The sequence below is a fragment of the Lathyrus oleraceus genome, chromosome 7, assembly GCF_024323335.1.
Source record: "Lathyrus oleraceus cultivar Zhongwan6 chromosome 7, CAAS_Psat_ZW6_1.0, whole genome shotgun sequence".
Lineage (NCBI taxonomy): Eukaryota > Viridiplantae > Streptophyta > Magnoliopsida > Fabales > Fabaceae > Lathyrus > Lathyrus oleraceus.
Window position 1 is genome coordinate 242,634,875 of NC_066585.1, and position 24,935 is coordinate 242,659,809.

Sequence of the window (24,935 nt, forward strand, 5' to 3'; positions counted from 1 at the left end):
ATAGAGAATGGGAGTTAGGATACTCTTTTATGTGAGAAAGGAATGATTGTGAGATAAATTTGAATTTGAAGAGATTTTTCTTATTTTACGCGCTGTAATAATCACATGAGAGAGAAACTTCCCTTTTAGACTTGCATGCCTCCCTTGAATTAATTTCCACTATATTTCACATATGCAAATACTAATTACACCCCTTAGTAATTCACACTGAATATTTTCTAAGGCCTTGGTATAAATATCTATTAGAAGTTTTACTTGTAGGTAAAGAAAGTAGGTGAAACTCCATTTAAGACTCATCATATTTTTAAACTGCAAATGTTGAACATGCTATTCCAATATATTATATGATATACAAAACCCAAAGTCATAAAGGAATTTTCCTCTATTCTTAACACAATGAGTGTCATTTCTTCCACCCAAGCCTTTCACTTAAGTTCATTCCATTAGACTCGTAGGAAGTAACTCCAGACTTTTAATGGAGGTAGGAAGTTGGAGCATCTTATGGGACATCTTGCCTATTTGGCACACTCAATAGATGTTTCCTTCTTCAATCATGAGTTTTGGCACTCATTTGATAGCATCTTCATATGTAATCTCCTCCATGTTATTAACCTTGGGTGAAGGTTGAGAGATCCACATATAACCATTGTCTTTGGATCTTGAACCTTTCATTAACACCTCTTGATCTTTTCTAGAGATAATGCATTCAGACTTGTTGTATCTAACATGCATACCTTGATCACATGGTTGACTTATGTTAATCAAATCAGCAGTTAATCCTTTTACCAACAGCACATCATCAAGACAAGAAAAACATGGACTAACTAGCTTTCATATGCCCTTGATTATTCCTCTATCTCCATCATTAAATGTGACATAATTGTTAGAGTAGGTCTTCAACTCTTTAAGATAATTCTTTTCACCAGTCATGTGCTTTGAGCATCCACTATCGAACTACCAATCTTTTCTAGATGAAACTCTAAGAGAAGTACGAGTAATGAGATAAGAGACAGTGTCATTGGGTTTCCACACTTTCATAGCTTGAGCTTTATTCCCTTTCCTTCTGTCGAGTCTTGGTTAACTATGAGACTGAGGATAACCATACAGTTTATAGGAGCAAAGTCTTATATGACCATATATACCACAGTGGTAACACTTCCAAGATGATTTCTTGTTTCCTGTGTTGTGAGGTTACACATGTTGAGTAGGATGGTGTGACATGTTGTCTTTCATCAGAAACTCAATTTTCTTTCCAGCAACAAATTTCTTAGTAGGAGATTTGACCTTTTTGTTCATGGAGTTGTAGTCAAATCCTATAGCCTTTTGCTCATCCAATCTCCAATATCTCATATAACATATCAAAACCATTGTTCAACATACGGACATATTTTATTATGTTGTCAAGTTTAGACTTTAACAATGTGACTTCCTCTTCCAAATATGCAATGGTTGAGCCAAGCTTCTCCTTTTCCATGAGTATAGCACTTATGGTCTTCTTTTGTTTCTCTTTTCTCATACTAGATTCCTTCCACTCGATGAGCAACTCCCTATAAGTTTCAGCTAACTCTTCTGCTGAGATATTTTTATCATTAGACTCACTACAAGAGTCATATTTCCCAGTAAAAGTCACCACCTTATTAGATATTTCTCCTTCACTTTCATCATCATAATCAGACTAAGTGGCTGACAATCCCTTTCTATTTCTTTAGAAAAGTAGGGCATTCAGATTTAGTGTGACCAAACCTTTCACATTCATAACATTAAACTCATCTTCCTTTGTTAGGTTTGAAAACATCGTTGCTCTTGTTTAGGGGATTGATGTTTGACACTTTGTCTGGAACATTAGTCCTCCACTTTTTATCCAGTTTCTTTAAGGAGTTTTTAAGCTTTCTCCTAATAAGGGCTATAGCCGCTGATTAGCTTTTTCCACCTTGATCTTCATCCTCTTCAGTGTTAGACACAACATTTATACTTGTGCTCTTCTTTTCAGATTTGTCATTCAAAGTCATCTCAGAGGTTTATAGGGAACTAATGAGTTCATAAACTTTGATGTTTCTTAGGTCTTGAGCTAATTTAATAGTTATGACCTTTATTTCAAACTTCTTTGGAAGATATCTTAGGATTTTTCTGGCCAACTTTTCTTTAGACATCTTCTCACCTAATGCAAACAAAGTATTGGAAATGTCACGAAGTTTGGTGTTGAAGTCAGAAATAGATTCATCTTCACTCATTCTCAGATTCTCAAACTTAATGGTGAGGAGTTGCAGCTTTGACATCCTAACCTTGGATGTTCCTTTATGAGCAGTTTTCAGAATCTCCCAAGTATCTTTGGCTTCAATACATGTATTGATCAATTTAAACATGTTTATGTCAACATCGTTAGAAGTGATATTCAAATCCCTGGAGTTTCCAATAGCTTCATTATCTTCAGTAGCGATCCACTCTACTTCTGGCTTTAAGCTTGATTTACCATTATGAGAAATAGTAATAGGGTGTTTCCAACCTTTTACCATAACCTTTCATGTTTTATTATCCATGGATTTAAGAAAAGTCATCATCTTGGCCTCCCAATAATCATAATTGGTGTCATCCAAAATATGTGGTCTATTGAAAAGAGCTTACCCAAAGCATAATAGGGTGTTTACTCTAATGCTAATTGAAATTTTATTCCTCGGGGGACAAATGTTGGACCAAATGTCTAGGAAAACTTGTCCAACTTATTAAACCAAAATTAACACACTAGGACAACAATAATGAATCAAAGAAAAAATAGTAGAGAACACAAAAGGATTATTAACCCAATTTAGTGCAAACAATACCTACGTTTGGGGGAAATTTACCTAAGAAAGGAAATCTACACTTTAATCAAATTAGTATAAAGTTTCTAAGATGAACAAGCCCCTTGTCCAATGTCCATCTTCTTAATTATACCCACAATATATTTCTATTTAGGACTCCCCTTAAATATGAGAACACACTCTCACTTTTCTCAACCACTAACCCTAGTGATCAACAACAATAATCAGGATGATCATTATTAAATTACAAACCAACTACTATGCCTTATGATATGAATGAAGCAATAACGTGGTGTACAAAAAACACAAACAAAAGACTCAAATAAACCCTAGCACAAAGATATTGAATTCTAACGCGCACACACACAATGATGGCGTGAGATCTCCTTAAATAACAAAGCAATTATGGGTTTTTTCTCTTTTGGATATTTGATTTGATTCCGTCCAAAATTATAGCTGATGCAATTGGATTTGATTTGCTCCACAAAAGTCTCCAATAAAAAATATGATTTGCTTTTAATTCAAATCTCCATTTAAATTGACATGATATTGTATAATTTGCAAATAATATATATAACAAGATGATATTGTGTAATTTAAAACTTTAAAAAATAAACAAAACAAAATATTTGTTCTGTTCAACTCCGTTCACTGAATTTTTTACCAAAATAACCCAATTTTTCAAGAAAATTCCCAAAATAACCCTATTTTCAAAAAAAATCCAAAAGTACCCCACTTTTAGGAGGAGACGTCAATCCAATTGGCGATTCCTCTTAAAAATAGAGTGGAGGCACCAATTGGATTGGCTAGGGCACATGGTGCAACCAATCTAATTGGCGCCCATGTGTATTTTTACAAAGGAGGCGTCAATTGGATTTGCACCATGTACAAAATACACATGGGCGCCAATTCATTTGGCTACCACATGCAAACACATTTTTCTATGCTCCAAACTTTTGCCTATAAATTCATCCACACTGTCAACACTTCTTCCACACCATCACTCATTACTTCTTCTACAACATTAAATCTTTCATCTGCAACAACCTCTTTCATCTGTACCAACCGCTTTCACCTCCGACAAGATGTATGTCCTCACAATGGGCGAATCGCTCAGAGGAACAGTTGCAAACATAGCAACTTATATAAGCGTTTTATTGTTTTGTTATTTGTTTTAATAAAGTACCTTTTAATAACATATAAACTTAGTAAAGTATTTTATTTTTTCTTTTATAGGATGTTTCAAGGTTCCGTACTCGGGTCCACGAATATGTCCACATGGACCCGATGATTCAACTTTATGTTGAACTCGCCGATTTTGGACATATAAGCAAAATTATGTCTAGGTCGGTGGATAATAAATTCATTCTTGCTTTATGCGAAAGATGGCGTCCCGAGACACACAAATTCTGGTTCCCAACCGGTGAGTGTACCGTGACGTTATAAGATATCTACATGCTTTTGGGACTGCCTATTAAAGGTAAAGCTGTAAATGGTAAAACCAACTATGCGAATTCAATTTGTATGGACCTCTTGGATACTGATTTGTTAGATGATAACTCAAGAGGTCAAGGTATACTCCTTTCACGCCTTAAGTCATATTATAATAATTTACATTTAGATGAGCATTCTACCGAAGATGCTCGAATAATAAAAACTAGGTGTTACATTATGCTTTTAATTGGTTCTTTTTTATTTCCCGAAGGTAGTGGTTCTAATATGCATATTATGTATTTACCTTTACTAAGACATGTAGATAGAATATGAAGTTACAGTTGGGGATCCGCTTGTCTGGCCTATCTTTATAGCTCTTTGTGTAAAAACTCACACAAAGACACATCTACCTTTTCTAAATGTGCTATTTTGCTCCAAGCATGGGGTTGGTCAAGACTACCGTCCCTAGCACCCGTCAACAACAATCCTTTCACATTCTCGTATGCACAAAAGTAAGTTGTTTAAATTGCTATATATTTACTTACTTCTTTAATGATTATCATCTCTAACTAATATTTTTACTTTTTTGGTGTAGATGGTCGGCACGTGGTATGAGTTATAATATATGTCCTAGACACTGTATTACCCAGTATCGCAATTTGTTGGATCACCTTCGACCGACAGAGGTAAGGATAATAACCTCATTATTTCGTTATAATTTGTTAACTTCTTCTACCAGGTTTATAATCCAAGTTACTTTCACATATCAATTCATTTGGCGTCCATGCCTAAATTTGGATCATGACCATGAAGTCAACACAGAAGATGCAGCCGTATGGACTGCATGCACACCGATAATAAGATTCAAAATTGTGGAGATAAAAAATAGTGATCGTGTGAAGTTGCAGTTCGGCATACTTCAAAACATCCTAGATCCCCCAACAAGCCTAGGAGAATGACATTTGCACAAAGTTAACGACCAATGGAACTTCAATCCATGGCAAAGCTTTGCAAGATCTGAGTGTCGCAAATGAAAGCACCGTCATGACCATGTCTTAACTGACGCAGTGATGCCAAATGAAGAAAAACTAAGTCGTACTTATATGGCTTGGTACAGATCGGTTGGTTTTCAATTCATCGCCGATGATATGTACCTGTACGACCCACGCCAACAAACTTACACACCAAACACCTCAACATCTAATCCCCAACAACATTGTCAGACCAGATACATACAACCCCCTGTATGTCAAACTTTCTGTTCCACAAACACACAAACATACAACCCAAACATGCCATACACTCAACCCCAATACCAAGAGAATACCCACCACCAACAAGTTAATCATCAACCAGAGACCCAACATCACTTTGCACCCAACACATCACCCTACCAAAGTCGTCTTAGCCAGAACACTCAACGATCATTCAACACCAACCGTCCCTCCTCCTGCCATAGCCAAGAAGCCCAAACCTCACAAAACCAAAACCTCCAACAACCATATCTCTACCAAACACCCCAACAATCTTTCCAACCTTTCCTCGACGCATCATTCACACCCATGTCTCCCTTCAACCGTCCCGGTCGCCCACCAATGAGTCAAACACAATCCAACTACTCTGGCATGGGTCATGAACTCAGCTATGGCGGTACACCTTCGATGCATACTGAAGACTATGTCTATTTGTCTGACTATCTCAACATGCCGTCTCCTGTAGTTGGTTGTGATGTTCCTGGCCCCTCAGATGCTCAAACACCAGTGGTGAATCATCAACGTAATATGTAGATCTGTACCATTTATGTGTCGACCTGGAGTTTAAAAAAGTCATTTGTAGGTCGACCTATAGTCGTATGTGTCGATCTATAATGAGGATTTTTCACTTAAAACTAAAATTTTCATGCTCAACACAATATTTCGATTCACAAATATTTTACCATTTCCAATAACATTGATATGCTTCCTAATGAAAGAACGATGAAATACACATCTAGACTCGAATGACACCGTTTAATGTACATAAACGATATTTCCTAGTTTTGACATCATTCAAAACATATCTAAACAAAAAGATGTACTCACATGCCAACAAATGGATGCATTATGAATTCGACACGAGCATTGGATGTTGGGTGTATTGCGGAGCACCCTAGGAGGACAACACATGCTAAGGAGGCAAGAAATACAAAGGAGCCTCAAGAAGATCCTACTAAACCTAGCAAACCCCAACCCTAACATGTTCCTGAGGGAGTACCTCTTGCTGATAAGGACTCTCAGAGACATAGAGATCGGATGTCCATGTTTTGTTTCATGCAGGATTTCTATGCACACACTGGACTTCCAAGTCGTTATCTCACCCATTAAGTGGATACATGGGCAACTGCTCAACACTTCAGATACCGATTTTCAGGTGACCCTCCATCACCATTCTATGGATGTTATCGGTATATTAGGATGGATACGCCGACGATCCAGCTCGGAGGGCCAGTCCAGTAACACCATCACCATCAGTCTCCATTCTCTCGGCCCACTCCTCAGCAACACTAGAGTCCCTTTAGGAGTCCGCAACAGAGAGACCAACAAGGACATATGTCCCCTATCTCAGACTTTGTGTATTATGGTGACCCGAATACCATGATCAACTATGACACTCAGATGCTAGACATAGACAGAGGCACAAAGGATGACTAATTTTATTTTTCTTTATATTTTTAGCTTTATTTTTGTGTTTGTTGATTTTGATGTACTCCCGTTTTTGGTTATTTTTATGTACTGCCCAAAACCTTAAGTTTAATAATATTGCAATTATTTTCAGTTAATTCATTTTTACGTTTATGTTATTTAAGTGACGATGACTAGCATGAGAGGCTGACTCTGAGCACCCAAATAAAGTTTGTATGCCTTATTCATTACTATACCAATCAATCATAATATCTCTGAAATGATTTGATGTAATTTTTTTGAAATTTTTACTAAAAGGGGTGCATGGTCATTTTGGAAAGCTTGTGAATTGCATCATACGAGAGGCACTGTGGACATTGTTAGCTCTTACCAACATGGTGAGAATAGAAAAAGCCAAACACAATTTTCATCCTATGAAAGAGAATTAAGATATGTTTTTATCGTCTAGAACTTACATTTTCTATTTTATGATATCCTTTGTATGCTTACACACACGGAGACACGTTGTTTGTTTAAGCCCTGAGCCTTTCTAGCCATCCCATATATTAATGTATCCTTTATTAACCCACTTTGAGCCTATATCTCCATTGTTTGTTATTATTTCACCACATCATGAGCCCATGTCCCAAATACTTCCCTACCATGTTCCGAGTGTTGTCTTTTGTTTTTGAATATGTGTTTCATTCTAGGTTTGGGGTTGTTGTTGGAATAACAACCTTTAACTTTGAGATAGTTGTGCAACAGTACTAAAGGCGAGTTCACCTGAAAAAATAGAGAGAAAAGTGAAAAAGAGCTTAAATGAAAAAAAAAATACACAGGAGCACTCACCAAAAGGAGAACTCGGTTGAAAAACTGAGGTGTCCAAACCAGCTAACCAAATAACAACAATGTTTAAGAGATTCTAGCAGTGATACTTTGGAATGAATATTATGAAAAGAATGATTTCAATACTCTGAACCATTAGCCTACCATCTATGTATTGTGCCACCATAGCCTTAGCCCAATTACATCCTTAAAAGATCTCAAAAAGTGTGTGTAGTGTGCATATGGTAATTGAAAGAGAGCTTATGCAAGCCCATGGTATGATAATGCATACTGTGAATTTTAAGAGTATTTGCATTAAAACCCGAGAGAAATGGTGAGAGTGTGAATATGGCTAAGAGGATAAATAATATGATCAAGTATCGGTGTGACAAATTATTCGATCCGGATGATCAGGCTAAACTGAAGGTAGGAATGAAAAAGAACCATGAAAGATCACAGAGGTATGTGTTTACAACTGTATTTTATTGATGATTGGTGACATGATGTTTTTTGTGCTAAAAGTTGCTTGAGGGCAAGCAAAAAATAAGTTTGGGGTTGTGATCAATCACCATTTATGTAGTTTTAAGGTCATTTGAATGCCAAAACATGTGAATTGTTGTGAGTTTGGGCAGTAGTGTAAGTTTATTTTGGTAGATTTTTACAATAAGTTGATATGTTAAGGTTTTATTGATTCAAATCTATTTTACGCGTTTGAGGTAGTGTTTCATGTATTTACATGGCTGAAGAGTAAAGAGGAGCTGAATCAGAGAAGGAACCGGATAACACTGCATGAGCAGGAGAAAAAAAGAAGAGAAAAATGTACTTTTCCTGCCCATACGCGTATGAGGGCTTTCATATGTGTATGGCCACTCAACAGCTCATCCCAACATACACGTAACACCATGAGGGATGGCAAATTCAAGTTTCTGCCCATACAAGTATGGGAAAGCCCATACGCATATGAGGCCAGCCAACCGCGCTCTATATGCGCAGCCATAAGCCTTATGCATATGGATCCAATTGGTCCAGACGCATATGACACAGTGAAAAAAGTATCCATATGCATATAGGTGAAGTCCATACACGTATGGCATGACCTAGGTATGAAAATCCCATAATTTGTCTATTTAGCCGAAAACGCAAACTTCCAAGGGTTGGACGATATTTGAGTACAGAGAACGCGTTTTGAAGACTGTAGTAGTGAATATTTCATGGTGGATCAAGGATTTCATGAAATTTTGTGATTGAAGACCTATTTTCTTCCATTAATTTGTAATGTATATACTTTCTTTCATGTTTTCTTCATTGTTATGAGTAGCTAAACCCCCTAATGTTAGATGGTGTCCTTGATTCAGATTTATGATACAATTCTAAATTTCTACTTTGTAATAACTTTAGTTTTATGATATTTGACTTATTTATAATTTGTGCTTTATGCCTTCTCTCTCATACAAATTGAGACTGATCTCTGGTTAATATTTAGACTGAACCACCATTGTTAACACTTAATTGTGAGTAATTCATAGTAGATATCACCTAGGCCTAGAGATACCATGTGGAAACTGAAATGTTCTTGATTAAAATAATGCTTAATTTCATCTGCAATTCACTATGGACATAAGGATTAATTTGAATGATTAAAGATTTTCTCACTAAGGATTTAGGAGTAAACACCTTAAGAATCGGTAGTCAATGTTATTGAATTAAGTTGTTACAAGGTTAATTTACTATTGTTGATGAATCTAATCATATAACTTCCACAATATGTTCTCTCATAATATATTTTAAACTATTCAACAACTTTCTTTACCTTCTATTGCATTTTATTCTCAATTATTCAAACACCAATTCAAAACCCCAAAGTCTTTTGTTTGACTAAATTAAAACCCGAACTCTGTATCGTCAAACAATCCTTGAGATCGATACTTGGGATTTCCCCATTTTGTAAGATTAGTACACTTGCTAATTTACCGATCATACACCCAATTCACATCAATTGCCTTCTTACCATGTGTCAATTAGACTAGTGACCAGGTTTTGTTGACTTATATGGACTTTAGTTCCTCTATCATGGCTTGCATCCAACTCGAGTCCTTCAATGCCTCAGTTACATTGTTTTGCTCAATATCTACATAGAAAACATAATGTACCATCCCACCTTCATCATTTACCACATCATCTGATTTGATCACACATTCCTGCAGCCTTGCATGCATGTTTCATGTCCTTTGAGGACTGCTTGTGCCTGCTTGAATTATGTCTCATTTTGGTCGAATTCCACTGTTAGCTTCACTAGCTGGTTCATCACATATGACTCCCACTGAATCCTTTTTGACATTGCAATTCTAATCCCACTCATTTATCTCATATTTCTGCTGGTCACAACTTACTTGTACAAGGGATCAAATAATTTATCTCCACCAATCGAGTGATATCTAATCAAGATCATCTGGCTGAACTTGTCATCAAGTTCACTTCTCAATTGGTCAAACACATGTGTATGCGTTATGGATTCAAACATAGTCATATGACTTAATTTACACTTGACACTAGACCACCATTCTTCTGGTGTGATTCATTTTAGCTTCTTGGTTGGACATCTATTCAAGATGCATGTTGCAATTGACACAACTCCCCCCATAAATAGTTTGGTAGATGCTTTCCCTTTAACACACTTCTTACTATATTCATGAGGGCCTTGTTCTTCCTTTCACTAATACCATTTTTTAGGAGTGCATGGTGGCACCACCTCATGCATGTTCTATTCTCTTTCACATAATGTATTGAAATCTCTCGACACATATTCTCCACCACTATCAGTCCTCAAAGTCTTGATCTTGTGGCCACTTTGTCTCTCCACCATAACTTTGAACTTTGTGAACACCTTAAGCATATCACTTTTATTCTTGATTAGGCATGCCCATAATTTTTGAATGAAATCATATATGAATGTAACTAAGTAATTTTTACCTCCAATCGAATCTACTTGAAGATGACCACACACATCTGAGTATATGATCTAAATAGTGGATTTCAAATTACTTCTTGCATCTTTGCTGAAGCTGTTTTTGTGTTATTTTTATGGACACATTTTTCACACACTTATTTTGGAATTTGGATTTCTGGTAGACCTAAAACTATGTTTCTTCTCTTCATATTGCTGATGTCTTTGAAGTTGAGATGGCTAAGTATGTAGTGCCATAACCATTCATTCATACTAGTTGCAATTGTCATACACTTGCGTTCCATCACATCGAATTCAATCTTGAAGGTTCTGTTTTGAGACATAGGCGCCTTTAAGATTAACTTGCCACTTGAGTTGAGTACTCTCATCATTTTATCTTCTATCAACACTTTGTAATTCTTCTCAATCAGTTGCCATATACTTTGGAAATCACTAACCTTTGGCCATCTTTCCTCATGATCGAAACATCACCAATACCTTCAACAACTTGGGTATTGTCATTTGCAAATTTCACCTTGTTCTTCATAGAGGGACTGATGTTGACGAACCAATTTATCCTTCCAGTCATGAGCAGATCGAGTCCAAGTATCATTGATACTTGAATCTTTCTTCATCTTTTGTTGTAACCATCAACGACACTTCTGCTTCTTCATGTTTTGCAAATCTTGCATCACATTCTCGATTATTTCTTTTGTTTTTAGGATAATAGTTAGCATAATGACCATGTTTCTGACAATTAAAACACCAAATATGTCTTTTATTAGGTTTCCTTTCACTATCTATTCCTCTACATGCACCACCACCCATGTGATTGCTTTGGTTTGTGGGTTGTCTCTGATTTGACGAGTTTCCTTTTTGTTGGTGACTCCTACCATTTGAATTGCTGTAACCTTCTTTACCTTTTTTTTGTCGTTTTATCTTCTTTGCCTTTCTTTTTTGTTGTTGATTGTGCCTACAGAGCTACATCACCTTTCGTCTTGCTTGCAGATCTTTCACCAATTCTTTGTTTATGAGATTCAAGCGCCCCTTGAAGATCTTATTTTGTCATGCTTGACAGGTCCTTCGATTCTTCAATGGCTACAACCACATGATCAAATTTTGGAAGCAATGATCTCAAGATCTTTGAAACTATCTATCTTGATATCAACACTTTTCCACACATCTTGTTACCATAGTGAAGAAATCAACCACACTTTCACTTTCTTCCATATGGAGCAACTCATACGTTCTTTTATAAGTTTGTAACCTTACTTCTTTCACCATCTCAGTACCTCCAAAAGATATCTCCAGGATGTTCGATGCTTCCTTCGACGAGTCTACATCACCAACTTTCTCAAAGTTGTCTAAATTAATGCATTGCTGAATAAGAAAGAGAGTTTTATAATCTTTCTTCTTCAAATCTTTATGTGCACCATTTTGTTCATCTGTGGTATTGTCGCCAATTGGTGTCACTCATTTTTAACAAAATCGCAAACGTCTTGATAGTAATTGGAAACCTTCATTTGCTTACACTAATTATCATAATTCTTGTTATTCAAGATGATAAGAGTTCCTGAAAAATGTCTGTTTGGATGATAAGTCATTGCTCTATGCTTCCCAAGAATCGCAACTAATGCTCTAGATACCAGATATTGAAATCGATCTTGATGGAACAAGACTCTATCACTTTCTTGATTGATCCCAGATCCTCGTTCTTCAATCTTCACTCAAGTGATTCAATCATACATTAATTGTAAAACGATTTCCTCGCACAAAGATTTGAAGAAATGAGATAATTTTAGAGAAAAGAGAGAAAACTTATGTTTTGGAAGAGGAGAAAAAAACTACATTGAATTGAATTGAGTTGTTTTACGATTACAAAAACTCTTTATATTTATAATGAAATTACTTACCTTCGACATACATGTAGATTCAAATCTATTGAGATCGAATGGAATTATGCACATCTTAACACCAAAAATTATATATTCATCAAGATTGAGATTTCGATATTAGTAAGTTGTAAAAGAGGGAGGCGGAACAAGATGATAGACACGATTCACTTGTGCACACGGGGTCACATCGCATGGGCGCATGGCAGCTACCTAATTATAATCAATTACACGTCACGTCACTGTCCCTATCATCATTGTCATAAAAATAACAATCAACTCATCATCATTTAATAACTCTCATAATCCTTCCCAACACTGAACCCCCCTCGTCACCACCACCCCGCTCAACACAACACACAATGGCCACTCGCATCTTCCTCAGAGGAGCAATCACCAAACGCACCGTTTTGTTCCCTCCATTCCTCCGTTCCTCCATTTCATCTTCTCGAAATGTAACAATTCCCTCCCTCTCTCAAACCTTTTCTATTCATTTCTTTACATCCACTGCGCAGTTCTTTTTTTTTTTGGGTTGAATTCGATCGATGTGGTGTAGGGTAGTACTCTGGTTGTAGCGGAGCACGAAAACGGCACCATCAAATCCGCTTCTCTCTCCGCACTCCTCGCCGCCGCGTCTCTTCCTGACAAAGACTCTTCCGTTTCTCTTCTCTTGGCTGGCTCTGGTCCTTCTCTTCATGAAGCCGCTTCACATGCTGCTTCCTCCCACCCTTCCATCTCTCAGGTAATTTATCCCTCTTATCAAATTTGGCTTGAAATTAATATGTTATTTAGGGTAATCCATGCAATTAGCTTTAGTTACTCCATTTATTAACCAATAATTGACTACGAACTTGACTTGTGAGTTTTGATAGTTGGTGTGTGGGTACGCTGCTTGTGGTATAGGTGCTGGTGGCAGATTCAGAAGCCTTCAAAAATCCACTGGCAGAACCTTGGGCTAAACTAGTCCATTTGGTTCAACAAAGAGGTGATTACTCTCATATAATTGCAGCTTCGAGTTCCTTTGGTAAAAACGTCATGCCGCGTCTTGCTGCCCTTTTAGATGTTTCTCCAGTTACTGATGTGACAGGAATTTCTGATTCTCATACTTTTGTAAGGTGCATTAACTTTTCTGACTCACTCTTATTTCCATGTTATCTTTTTGTTTTAGTAGAAAAGAATCATGCTGTGTATTGCATTATTCCGCACAGGTCACTTATTAGATAGTCATGATTGATGCTTACAGCTAACTAATGTTGACCTTCTTCGGACATGTAATTGTTATCGTTACTGTGTAAGTTCTGTGCTCTGATTTGTTAGCATATTTGACAAGATCCTCTGTTTGGTATTGTTGTACTCCGAAATAGTAACTTTTTAGCGATTAAGCTATTGTTATGAAAGAGACATGGTACTACTATTCCATCCTTCTCCTGCTTTGTAACTGTCATGTTCATGTTATAGATTCGTGGGAGATCTCACTCCCTGTGGATCATGTTTGGCAAGAAAAGAAACCATTTTATTATTTAGAACTCTAGTTAATCTATGTAATCAAAATTCTGACTTTATCATTTTGAGAGTCTTGGTGCTAAAAATGTAGCGATGCATTGTTTTCTTAATCTTCATTGCTGTCATGTAATATGAAGACCTGACAAGATTATTTGCATAAAAATAATAAAAATACAGCAGCGCAGCTATAAACCCAGGCATGTTCCACTCGCCCCCAGTTTTAGTATGACAAGCTTTTGTTTAGCTCAATAGTCAATAATGTTAGTAACTTTTTTAAACATATACAATAGCTATTTTAAATGAAGTGTGACACTTAGCTCCAGGGGTAAGCTGGATTCTGATGTGTAGACAAATGAAAAATCTGTAAACCTGGACTATTTGAGGACCTATCCTTCAAACACTGGGTAGGTGTTTCTATTGGGGTGTATTTAGCATAGCTAGCTTCTAGTTATTATCGATACAAGACATCAGGACAGGTTTTTAACTAATGTTGTGTCGTGATTCTTAGACGAGGACTAAAAATGATACACCGTAAATTTTGGTTCATGTATATAGCAGACGATCTCTGCAGTCCACACTTAAGACACAATAAATAAAGTTTAGAAAGAGTGAAAATTTCAAAATATAATGTACTGATAACCGCTTAAGCTTTAAAGAGCAGGTATTCTTGAAATGAGTTTATCTGTGCTGCCGCTAAAATTCACCTACATAGATAATGGCATAGTACTAAAAGGAATAAGTTTGCACGTAGACAGATTTATAGAGTTGCAAGGATGGCTTACAAAGTAGGGATGCATGTTTGGTTTTTAGATTTTATGGCTTTTACAGCTGACTGGTGCAGCATACTCTGCTTCTTGTATTTGAGTTATACATTATGAACCTGATTATGAAATATAAATGTTGGGCTCTGAATAATATTTTAATTTCATACAGGCCAATATATGCTGGAAATGCACTTAGTACGGTGCGATATACTGGTGCCAGTCCTTGTATATTAACAATTAGATCCACATCTTTTCCCGTTTCACAGAAGTCTGTTGACTCAAAATCTGATAAGGCTTCCATATCTCAGGTTGATCTTTCAACCTTTAACGAAGGTCTGTTTATCTTTTTCTTATGCATTTAAAATTTTACTGTTGGGAAAATTGAAAAGGTAAGTAGGAACTGCTTGTCCTTATTTATCTATTAACTATAGATCCTGGTTAGATGCTACAAAGATCAATGGATCATCTGTATCGGGGAATTATACTTAGTAATTTACATTGATTTGATCAATTACTTTCCTTTTAGGCTTGGATAATTGAACAGTTGCAAAAGGCAAAACAAAATTAAAGTCTTCACTGTTTTGGCAGATCTGGACAAGTCTAGGTTTGTATCTCAAACTTCTCGGGATGACGAAGGACCAGATCTTGGGAGTGCACGAGTTGTAGTTACTGGTGGTCGTGCACTAAAGAGTGCTGAGAAATTTAAGTTGATAGAAGATCTAGCCAAGAAACTTGGTGCTGCTGGTAAAACTGTTAATTTATCCCATTATGATGCTTATTTATATAGCCAGAGATATGTTATTTCTTTTTTTTGTTGGATTCAAAATAGGCTCCCCGATTTAAATTCCAGGTCATTTCTTTAATATATATTTGCATGATAGTGCGCTTCATTTCTTCCATATCATATTGTTTGTTTTGTGAATCGAGTAAAATCTGCTAACTTCATTCTCTCCTTTGTCCAGTTGGTGCCACTCGTGCTGCTGTTGATGCAGGATTTGTTGCTAATGATCTCCAGGTACTTTACTTCCTTTCAAAACAAAATATATTTTCTGGCTTTCCTGACTTGATACTGGAAGGTCATGCAATGGCAGTATCATTTGAGGGATTTGAATATGCATTTTTAATTGGGTTTGCATTGAGTCTCAATGGCCACTTATTCCATTTAGTTCATGGCCTAGTTTTACTCTCATGTCCGTGTTTCCTATTTTCAAATTGGATATGAAGATTGGACAAACGGGAAAGATTGTTGCTCCTGAACTCTATCTGGCTTTTGGTGTATCTGGAGCTATTCAACATTTGGCTGGGATGAGGGATTCTAAAGTCATTGTTGCTGTGAACAATGATGCTGATGCTCCTATATTTCAGGTTATGGCTTCTTTGGTTAAGCAAAATAAAGCTATTTATTCAAGTGTAGCTTCTACTTTATTTGCCACAAGCAATTCTTAAACAGTTTTGCCTTATGTGATATGCTGAATTGCAGGTTGCCGATTATGGACTGGTAGGAGATTTATTTGAGGTGATACCAGAGTTGTTGAAGAAGCTTCCCGAGAAAAAGTAAAATGCATGGTGTGCATATGTTTATAGTGTATCATCCTCAGTTGTTGAATGTATCTTCCTTGGAATTAAAAATTCACAATAGCATTTGTTTACCTGAAAAAGTAGAAGAAAATTAAGTTAATAAATAGAACATTATAATACCATAAGGCTCATTTTGCATTAGTACAGTGAGTAAAAAACATTAGTAAATTGCATTTACCTAATTTTTGAGATATATCTAAGTGACATAGACCTCACTTCAAATACCTTACCTCCTCTCTATTTTGTTGTGTAAGTCATTTAAATAGCTTTGAGGAGAGGTGATTGCAATTTTCTTTAACAAATAAAGAGCACTCATCAAAAATTTTCAATTGGCTAAGGTTGGAGGCTTATAACTAATCCAGATGCTTTGGTGATTCCATGTCTCAAAAGCCAAATATTTTTCCAATTATCACTTTCTAAAAGCTCAATTGGGAAAAAGACCTAATTTCATATGGAGAGGTATTTAGTATTTACCATGTATTATAGATTGTTTGGCTGTTGGAAATGGTACCAATATTAACATTTGGCATGATAACTGGCTGCCAAAGCAGAATGGCTTGAAAGTTGTCCATAAAACCTCCTAATTCAACATTGGAAAACGTTGAAAGACTCATTAGAACATTTTTCTATCATTTGAAGTTGATCAAATCCTACAAATTCCTATATCACCTTTTAGTTTTGAAGACTTATTTTGAAATATACAACATTTAATCAGGATATCATTTCATTGATGATTGAAAAGCAAGGAAAATTGAGAGGATCAAATATTAAATATGTTATTGGTGTAATTCTGAACAGAATAGAACAGAAAAAACTATTTTATATACCTCAAACCCAACACCCATCCGAATAACTTTACATTTTAGAAAAACAGATATATTTGGATGACTTTTCTCTAAGTCTTAATCGCCATTATCAAATCATAATCTCTTCTAATAAGTGAATTTCATCAAAATGAATGAGTTTTTTGTACAACAAACTTCTTCGCAACTAAACATGCACACGACATTCTGTATGTTGGCCTTATTAAGCAATCACGTTTGAATTTATCCGTACCACATCCTTCTATTCGACATTTCTTGTTCACCATTAAACGCATAGCGTTTCTAGAAATGTCTCCAAGCAATTGAGACCATAACACCATTTTTATTAAATGATATTTTTTGAAATGAAACTTGTATCTCAGTATGATGTAGGTGTATCATCCTCTTAATTGATTCCCAAATTTTACCTATATCACTCAGACTATTTGTTCGATTTCTTTAATCTACAGTGAGCAAATTCCATCACATTTGTTGTTTTATTTTCAATATTCTTGACACGATCAGTCCGAGCCCATCTCAATACTATACCTTCCACGTATTCTACAAAATTAAGAAAATTTTACACATATAATTTTAAACAAATGAATTGATCGAATATGTTTTCTACGAGTCCACTATAGTTTTTTTATGATGGGTCATCATGAGGGGAAGTATATACACCGAGTCAAATATTCACCTAAAAATCAAAGACTCATTCAAACAAGTGAGAGACACACCACATATTTACCAAAAACTTTAAGATAATATGTGTATGAATCATCTCACTTATAAAGTACTCAATCTCCACTTTTCTAAACAATTTGAGACTTAGAACTCACATTTGTTTCTCAACACAACTCACACTTATTTCCTAACAATCTCACTCTCAAGTGTGAGTCCATCCACTATACTCCCCCTCAAACGGAAACTCTTTCATCCACATGCTTGTACCGCCGTTGACAGACACCCTTACTCGTCATGGGCACTACAACGAGACACGCCACCTAACCATTATGAGATGAAGACTTTCGATACAAGGAGTCGGTTCCTTACTCGAACCACGACTCTGATACCAATGATGAATCATCATGAGGGAGAAGTATACACACTAGATCAAACATTCATCTAAAAGTCAAAGACTCTCCAAAATAAGTGAGAGACACATCATATATTCACCCAAAACCTTTAGGTGTTAGATGTATGAGTCATCTCACTTATAAAATGCTCAACCTCCATTTTTCTAAATAATGTGAGACTTAAAACTTACATTTGTTTCTGAACACAACTCACACTTATTTCCCAACATTCTATGCATCCATTATATTTTTTCTTATTTCGGTTGGGTTGATTTTTTTTTCATCCTTAAATTTTAAATGTTTCACTTTAACATCCAAGTGACATCTTACTCTCACATTTTTAGAACTGTGATATTGCCAAATTAGAGTAATAGACTAGGGAGAACTTTGTCAACAACATTCATCAAAGTATTTTATGGTCATTCCTGATTATTTTGGGATATGTTTATGGAGAATTCAACAAATCTTAATACCTCTCTAAAGCTCAAATAACATTTTTTTCTCAAACATCATATAAGAAAATGAAAATAAACATCTAATCTCAGTAGAAGTAGAAGTGACACCAACAAACTCATGCAACAATATAAATTATTTGCTGGTTTTATAAGTGAAATCATCACCAAAACAGTCGAAAAATGTTAAATAATTTAATAAAATTCAAATGAGTTTAAAAAACATCTTTTATAATTAGTGAACCAACAATCAATATGTATTCACATACTTATTTTTTAAGAAACATTTTATCAAATGTTGCATTTATGTCTTGAATCCTTGATAAACTATATGGATTCATGTCATATGTTTGATAATAGTTGTATTAAGACAATTTCTTTTCTTCTATGTCATAATAATGTTTCTTGGAAGGACCATATTATTAGTCTTTAGCGCATCCTCTTTCTGGTTTTTGTTGGCGGTTTGTAGTGATCTCCTATGTTACCAAAGCTTCCCATGAGACAATGTGAATCATTAGTGCCTTGTGTAAAATGTGCTTTAAGTACCATTGTGGATCATGTGACTATTTTAAGGGATGATGCATAGGAAACCCCTGTCTCATGCTTAAGAATTTAAAAGATGTTGACATAGAATAGTTTAGGAGAATCAAAGGTTACATAGTTTCTTTGGATGAGAAAAATCTTCTTCGATGGATAAATACCATTGCCTTGCTTTTTACTGTGAAAGAATAAGGTTTTAATATGTTTGGTATATCTTAATATTTTTGCGTATTTATTTATTTACTCTGTGTTGCTTATTGATTATATCTGTTGTTTTTCCGTTAACATCACTAAATAAAAAAAATGAATGTTTAAATAATAACTAAGTCAAACTATACAGAAAGGATACAAATTTTTTCCATTCATTTAAAATACAATACATTAAGTCAAAATGGCGGTAATGATGTTACCACCATACATCATGTGTTATCAAATAAATAAATATCATTGTTCACAAAGTACAAACTATAATAAAAATTATCAAAATGTTATGATCAAAATACAAAGAAAAATTCAACTATAGGGTATATTGGATCCCCCGGTTCCTTCTCCGTCTCATGTACTTCAAGAAATGTCGTGCCTCAGCTATCATGACCTGTATAATGTTTATCCCAGAAGTTCCTTCCTCAAACTCTCCTCTCTTTATGCTCGCTTTCCCAATGACCATAATATGCAGAAAATTGACAACACATTAACAACATGGTCCTCCCTAGCCCGCTCTTCTTCTAATACCTCTTGATGAGCTGACTTAGATTGTTCTCCTTCTGCATCTGGTGTCATGCAAGAATGTGACACTCTATAAAATCATTGGATGTAACTGTATATCTCACTCCATTGCTGAGGAGCTATCACACTGCATACATGCGTGAGGACTAGATGATTATAAAATGCCTCAAATATCTGATCATCATCTCTATGGAGGATAATGGGAGGAGTAGACACATTTGAGGCTCTAGGAATACCCTGCATATACCCAACATATGATTCACTTAGGTAAATGTGAATTTATAAGTCGTGACCCATAATCCATCCAATCGGAGTAGAAAGGCTATCACATCCAATGAGCGTGTTTAACAGTGATTGACACATGCATGAAGCATATATCATTTGCCACGATGCGGTCAAAATAAACTCATAATGACTTGATGACCTGATTCACGTTAAGTGGAATAATGGAGCAAGGACTTGGCAAATCCTTAGAGTAGTCTTGTGCACATGCTCAGCTTGAGAGATGTGGAAAATGTTGGCTGATCCAAAAATGGTTCAAATAAAATATTAGTAACAGGTTAACACAATTATTATGGAATATTAGTAAAAATAAAGGTGAAAAATATTATCGTAAATAAATAGTTATTTTTAGTCATTTATCTAATCTTTCATAAACAAGCTTCACCTAACTTATAGTATAGGTAAACCAAGAGGATCTCAGTTGTACCCATGAATACTCTCAAAGTTAAAGAAGTATTTAAGATAGTTAAGATGACATAGGTTGCACTTTTGTCTATAAATGTGAACGTGCAAAACAAAAAATGAGGCATGCCTTCAATGCACACCCTCTATGATACACAACCTATGCATAATCACTATCGACCTCCACTACCACAACTAGGTGGTCTCTATACATCATTTCCAGGAATGAAAATCTGTCATGACATCCTCTGGTCTGGTGTCGTCTATCTCCTTTTAGGCATCACCTGGATCAGTACCCAAATAGTCCATCATCATGTCGTTTGCCTTATGTCTACTACATCTAGAGTAGTTTAGTAATCTTTCTGTGGCCGAAAGATGCAGGATGGCATCTCTACATGTCATCTCTCCATGAAAGCAGACAACAAACCATGGTTAATACAACCATACCCAAACCTACATAAATCTTGCATTCCAGATGCATGCATGACATCCTGAAATCATTGTTCATCAGGCTGTAACAACTTTGCAATCTTCCTACCCTGGTTGATACATTTCAGCGTATCTGCAGCGTATCTGCAGCGTATCTTTGCATTTGGTCCACATCAATCAAAACAAAACACAAGCACAATAATATATACACAATTATGTGCTCAAGTGAGTAAAAGGCAAATTGCATTATCATAAACATGTGCTCAAATGAGCAAAGGAAAAAGCAAATGAATAATATGTACAAGAATAGTAAATTGCATAAATGTAAAGTGCAAGAAGTAAATGTTAATGGTTAATGGTTAGTGTTAAAGTTAGTGTGCCATAAGGCAAATTTAGCGCTATGTTAAGCAATCGTAATTGGACTTATGTAGAAGTCACAACTATCTGAGGCCGGTCAATAATAATGTAGGCAACAACACAAGTTAGAGGTCTTGATTAGTGAATCAAACTCCAACAACTTGCCATGCCAAAAAGAAGATGAGAAATGATCTTGTATTAACTTAGGTTCTTTGCATGATTTAGGAAGCAACCTATCCTTAATGCAAAGCCATTCACTTGATCCATGATCAAGATGAATTAGATTTGAACCAAGGAAGATTAAACCTCCATGTATCAATGCTAACCACCAATCTTTAACTCATTGATAAAAAAGAAAAGAAAAGAAGAAGAAGAAGAAGAAGAACATGAAGAATTAAAGTGCATTAATAGAAATGGAATGAGATAATCAACAAGCATTGACCAAAGATAGAGGAGATCAAGGTCAAACAATAGAAAACAGAAGCAAAATGAAGATTAGAAGTCAAGAAACAAATAAAATATTTTTGACATTTTTTAATATTAAAATAAAACTTGAATTAAAATAATAAAGAAAGGTCAAACTTCAAACTTACTTCAAATCAACTTTGAAAAGTCCAAGTAAATTATCACAAGTTCAACAAGGTCAAACAAAGTTTGACAAAAAAATTCAGCATTTTTTGAAGTCAGAAACTATTTTAAATCAATTAAAAATGTATAAAAATGACCTAATTGAACTAAAATCTCAAATAAATCTCAAATCAATTAATAAATTGATGAGAATATTTTTCATAGATCTATCATCATTCAAAGAGGTTAGAAAAATATTTTTGTATTTTTTGGATATCAAAAACTATTTTAAATGAATTAAAAATAACCAAAAAATAGAAAATTACTAAAAAATATTAAATGACAAAATAAAAAATATTAAAAATCATTTTTAGAAAATAGAAATTAAAAGGAGAAGAATGAAATTGGTCCCATAATTTTTGGACCAATAATGAGAGAGATATGAATTTTTAAAGTGAAATGGAATTAAAATAATAAAATGGAAAATAAAATCAGAAAATAGAAAAAGAGAGAAAGCGTGAGCCATTGGATGATCTCTCATTAATTGACGTGGATCATCACACGGCCTAGAAGCGCGCGTTCACCATACACCTTGGTCAATTGAAACACACCAAGCCTTTAAAAGAGTCATAACAATGGACGTGTGTGATTGCATCTGGAAAACACAATGGACGCTCCTGATTGAATCTGGAGACCAGACGGTGGCCAGTGCCACCGTCTTCTCCGGCCACATCAAAAATTGCAGAAATTAAAATGGCAACCAAAATGCACGATCCAAACATCAATCGAGAGCTGGGGTGATGTACATCACCCCTGTACCACTCAATTCCATTCTAGATCTCTATATTGAGAGAAATCAGAAGTGGAAATTCTGTGGTGTTCATATGAACTTCATGATTCTCAAAAATTAAAAGCATAGCAATGTTGCCTCTATGCAGAGGACTTCAGATCACACAACAACAATGAAAATAGAGCACTATACAAGCTGATTCGAAGCAATTAACAGTTGAAATAAACCTTTGAATTGCAAGGCTATGAGTCACAATCTTTGGATGCTTTTGCTTACAGTAGACACTATGGATCAAGGAGAGAAGGTTTAGGAACTTTGAGATCTGAAGATTGATCAATGAAATCAAAATTCAGATCTGAAAAATTTGAAGAAAAATGGATTAGTTCCTTTAGTGATGGCTAGGATTTCAGTTCAGCAGCAATTGGGGCGCCTTAAGGTTGCTAAAATGAGAGGCCATGGCATTGTATTTATAGCTGAGCAAGGCTGAGTTGCATGAACAAATCATGTGCATGGATGGAAAGGGCCTCCATGCATGGGCCTGTACAGGCGCATGGAGGGCCCAATTCCACTTGGAATTGCAAGCTTATGCCAAAGGGAATGAGAATGGACGTGCAAATTGGTCTGTATTAGCTCATGCATGGCAATTGAAATGATTTTCCAAAAATGCACTATAACATTCAAGTCTTCGAAAGTGCCATGTTAAAAATAGGAACACCACCTCATGAGTAATGGTTGGAAAGATTATTGCATAAGGAACAAATGTTATGTTGATAAAAACTCCATTTGGGCCTTGGAAATTAATGAAAATTGGACTTGAAGTGTAGGGTGCAAAACATGCATATGTGAGTTTTTCAAAATTGGCCAAAGTTCAAGCCCTTTTGTCTCAATGATACAAGCTCCAAATGACAAAATCTTCAGCATAAAAGTTGTATATATTTTCAAGATAATCAATTTGTACTTAAGTTTTGAATCATTTGGAGTTTTTATGAAGAAGTTATGGGCACTTGAAGTTGGACTTTTTCACATTTCAATGCATTTGGTCCAAAGTGACCTATAATGTTTTGCATTATCACATGTATTTCTTTTGATATTTTGAAATTTTACTCAACATAACGTTTGAATTAGACATCTTAAGCTTTATAATGCATTTGATATCACCTCAAAATCATGAAAAATGAAAGAGTTATGTCCTTGGAAAGTTGACCTAAAATTAGGGTTTCAGTCAAAATGACCTATAATGTCTTAGAATGGGTGATGACCTTCCAAGCTTCAAATCAATTTTTTATGAACATTAAATTTGTTCATATTGTCCTTAAGAACATTGTTTCTCTTGGGGTCATCTCCATTTGACAAACACATAAAAAGTTAGGTCTCAGTGTATTTCAAAATAGTCAGATGAATTGACTGATCAACTTCTCAAGTCCAAACCTCATATCTTGATTAATTGATGATTGAGGACACTCAAATAAGTTCAAATATACATGAAATGATGAATTAAATAACTTCCCTTGATTGTATTTGACCATGGGCTGAGGTTGCTTCATGAGCAAGGCACAGTTGATGAACAAATGAATTAGGGTTTCCTTGGGAAACAAGCCTCAAACCCTTTGATTTTCTTTGATAAAAATGATGAATTGAGATACTTGGGAGGCATATTTGATGGATGAGAGATTTGGGAACCATAACCATGCTTGCCTTCATCTTCTCTTGGCCATATCAATGCACATAGGATCTCCTAGAAGCTTTATACTTTGTGACTGCTCAAGCTACAAACAAGAAATGTTAGTGACATATTTTTGTGCTTTTGGTTAGTGAGTAAAAATGAGAAAAGTTATGATATACAATTCAAGCATGCTTGGTGATCTCAAACCAACTCACAAGAGATCCCAACCCAAAGGTAAGGAGCTAAGATGCTTATGATCCTTGAGGCAATGTGAATGCAATGCTATGATGCCATAAGGGATCTTAGGGTCAAAATTAGGGTCTTACAGTATCACAATATTGAATAAAATAAAAACATCATTATGAAAAAGTTCAAATCTTAAAATATATATGTTTTAAATTGTAATTACAAATTTATGTCACTTCTCCATCCCACACGTGCCTATCAGCA

General features: G+C 35.4%; 1 protein-coding gene across 1 annotated transcript; it reads left to right on the top strand.

The window, feature by feature from the left end:
* The first annotated feature begins 12,761 nt into the window (after positions 1-12,761).
* LOC127105330 (electron transfer flavoprotein subunit alpha, mitochondrial) lies at positions 12,762-16,517 on the top strand. The gene is made up of 8 exons (XM_051042505.1): positions 12,762-13,008; positions 13,110-13,295; positions 13,457-13,668; positions 14,990-15,153; positions 15,409-15,564; positions 15,783-15,835; positions 16,045-16,185; positions 16,301-16,517. Exons 1-8 carry the CDS (start codon positions 12,916-12,918, stop codon positions 16,376-16,378), a joined length of 1,083 nt encoding a protein of 360 aa, XP_050898462.1. The 5' UTR covers positions 12,762-12,915; the 3' UTR covers positions 16,379-16,517.
* The last annotated feature ends 8,418 nt before the right edge of the window (positions 16,518-24,935 follow it).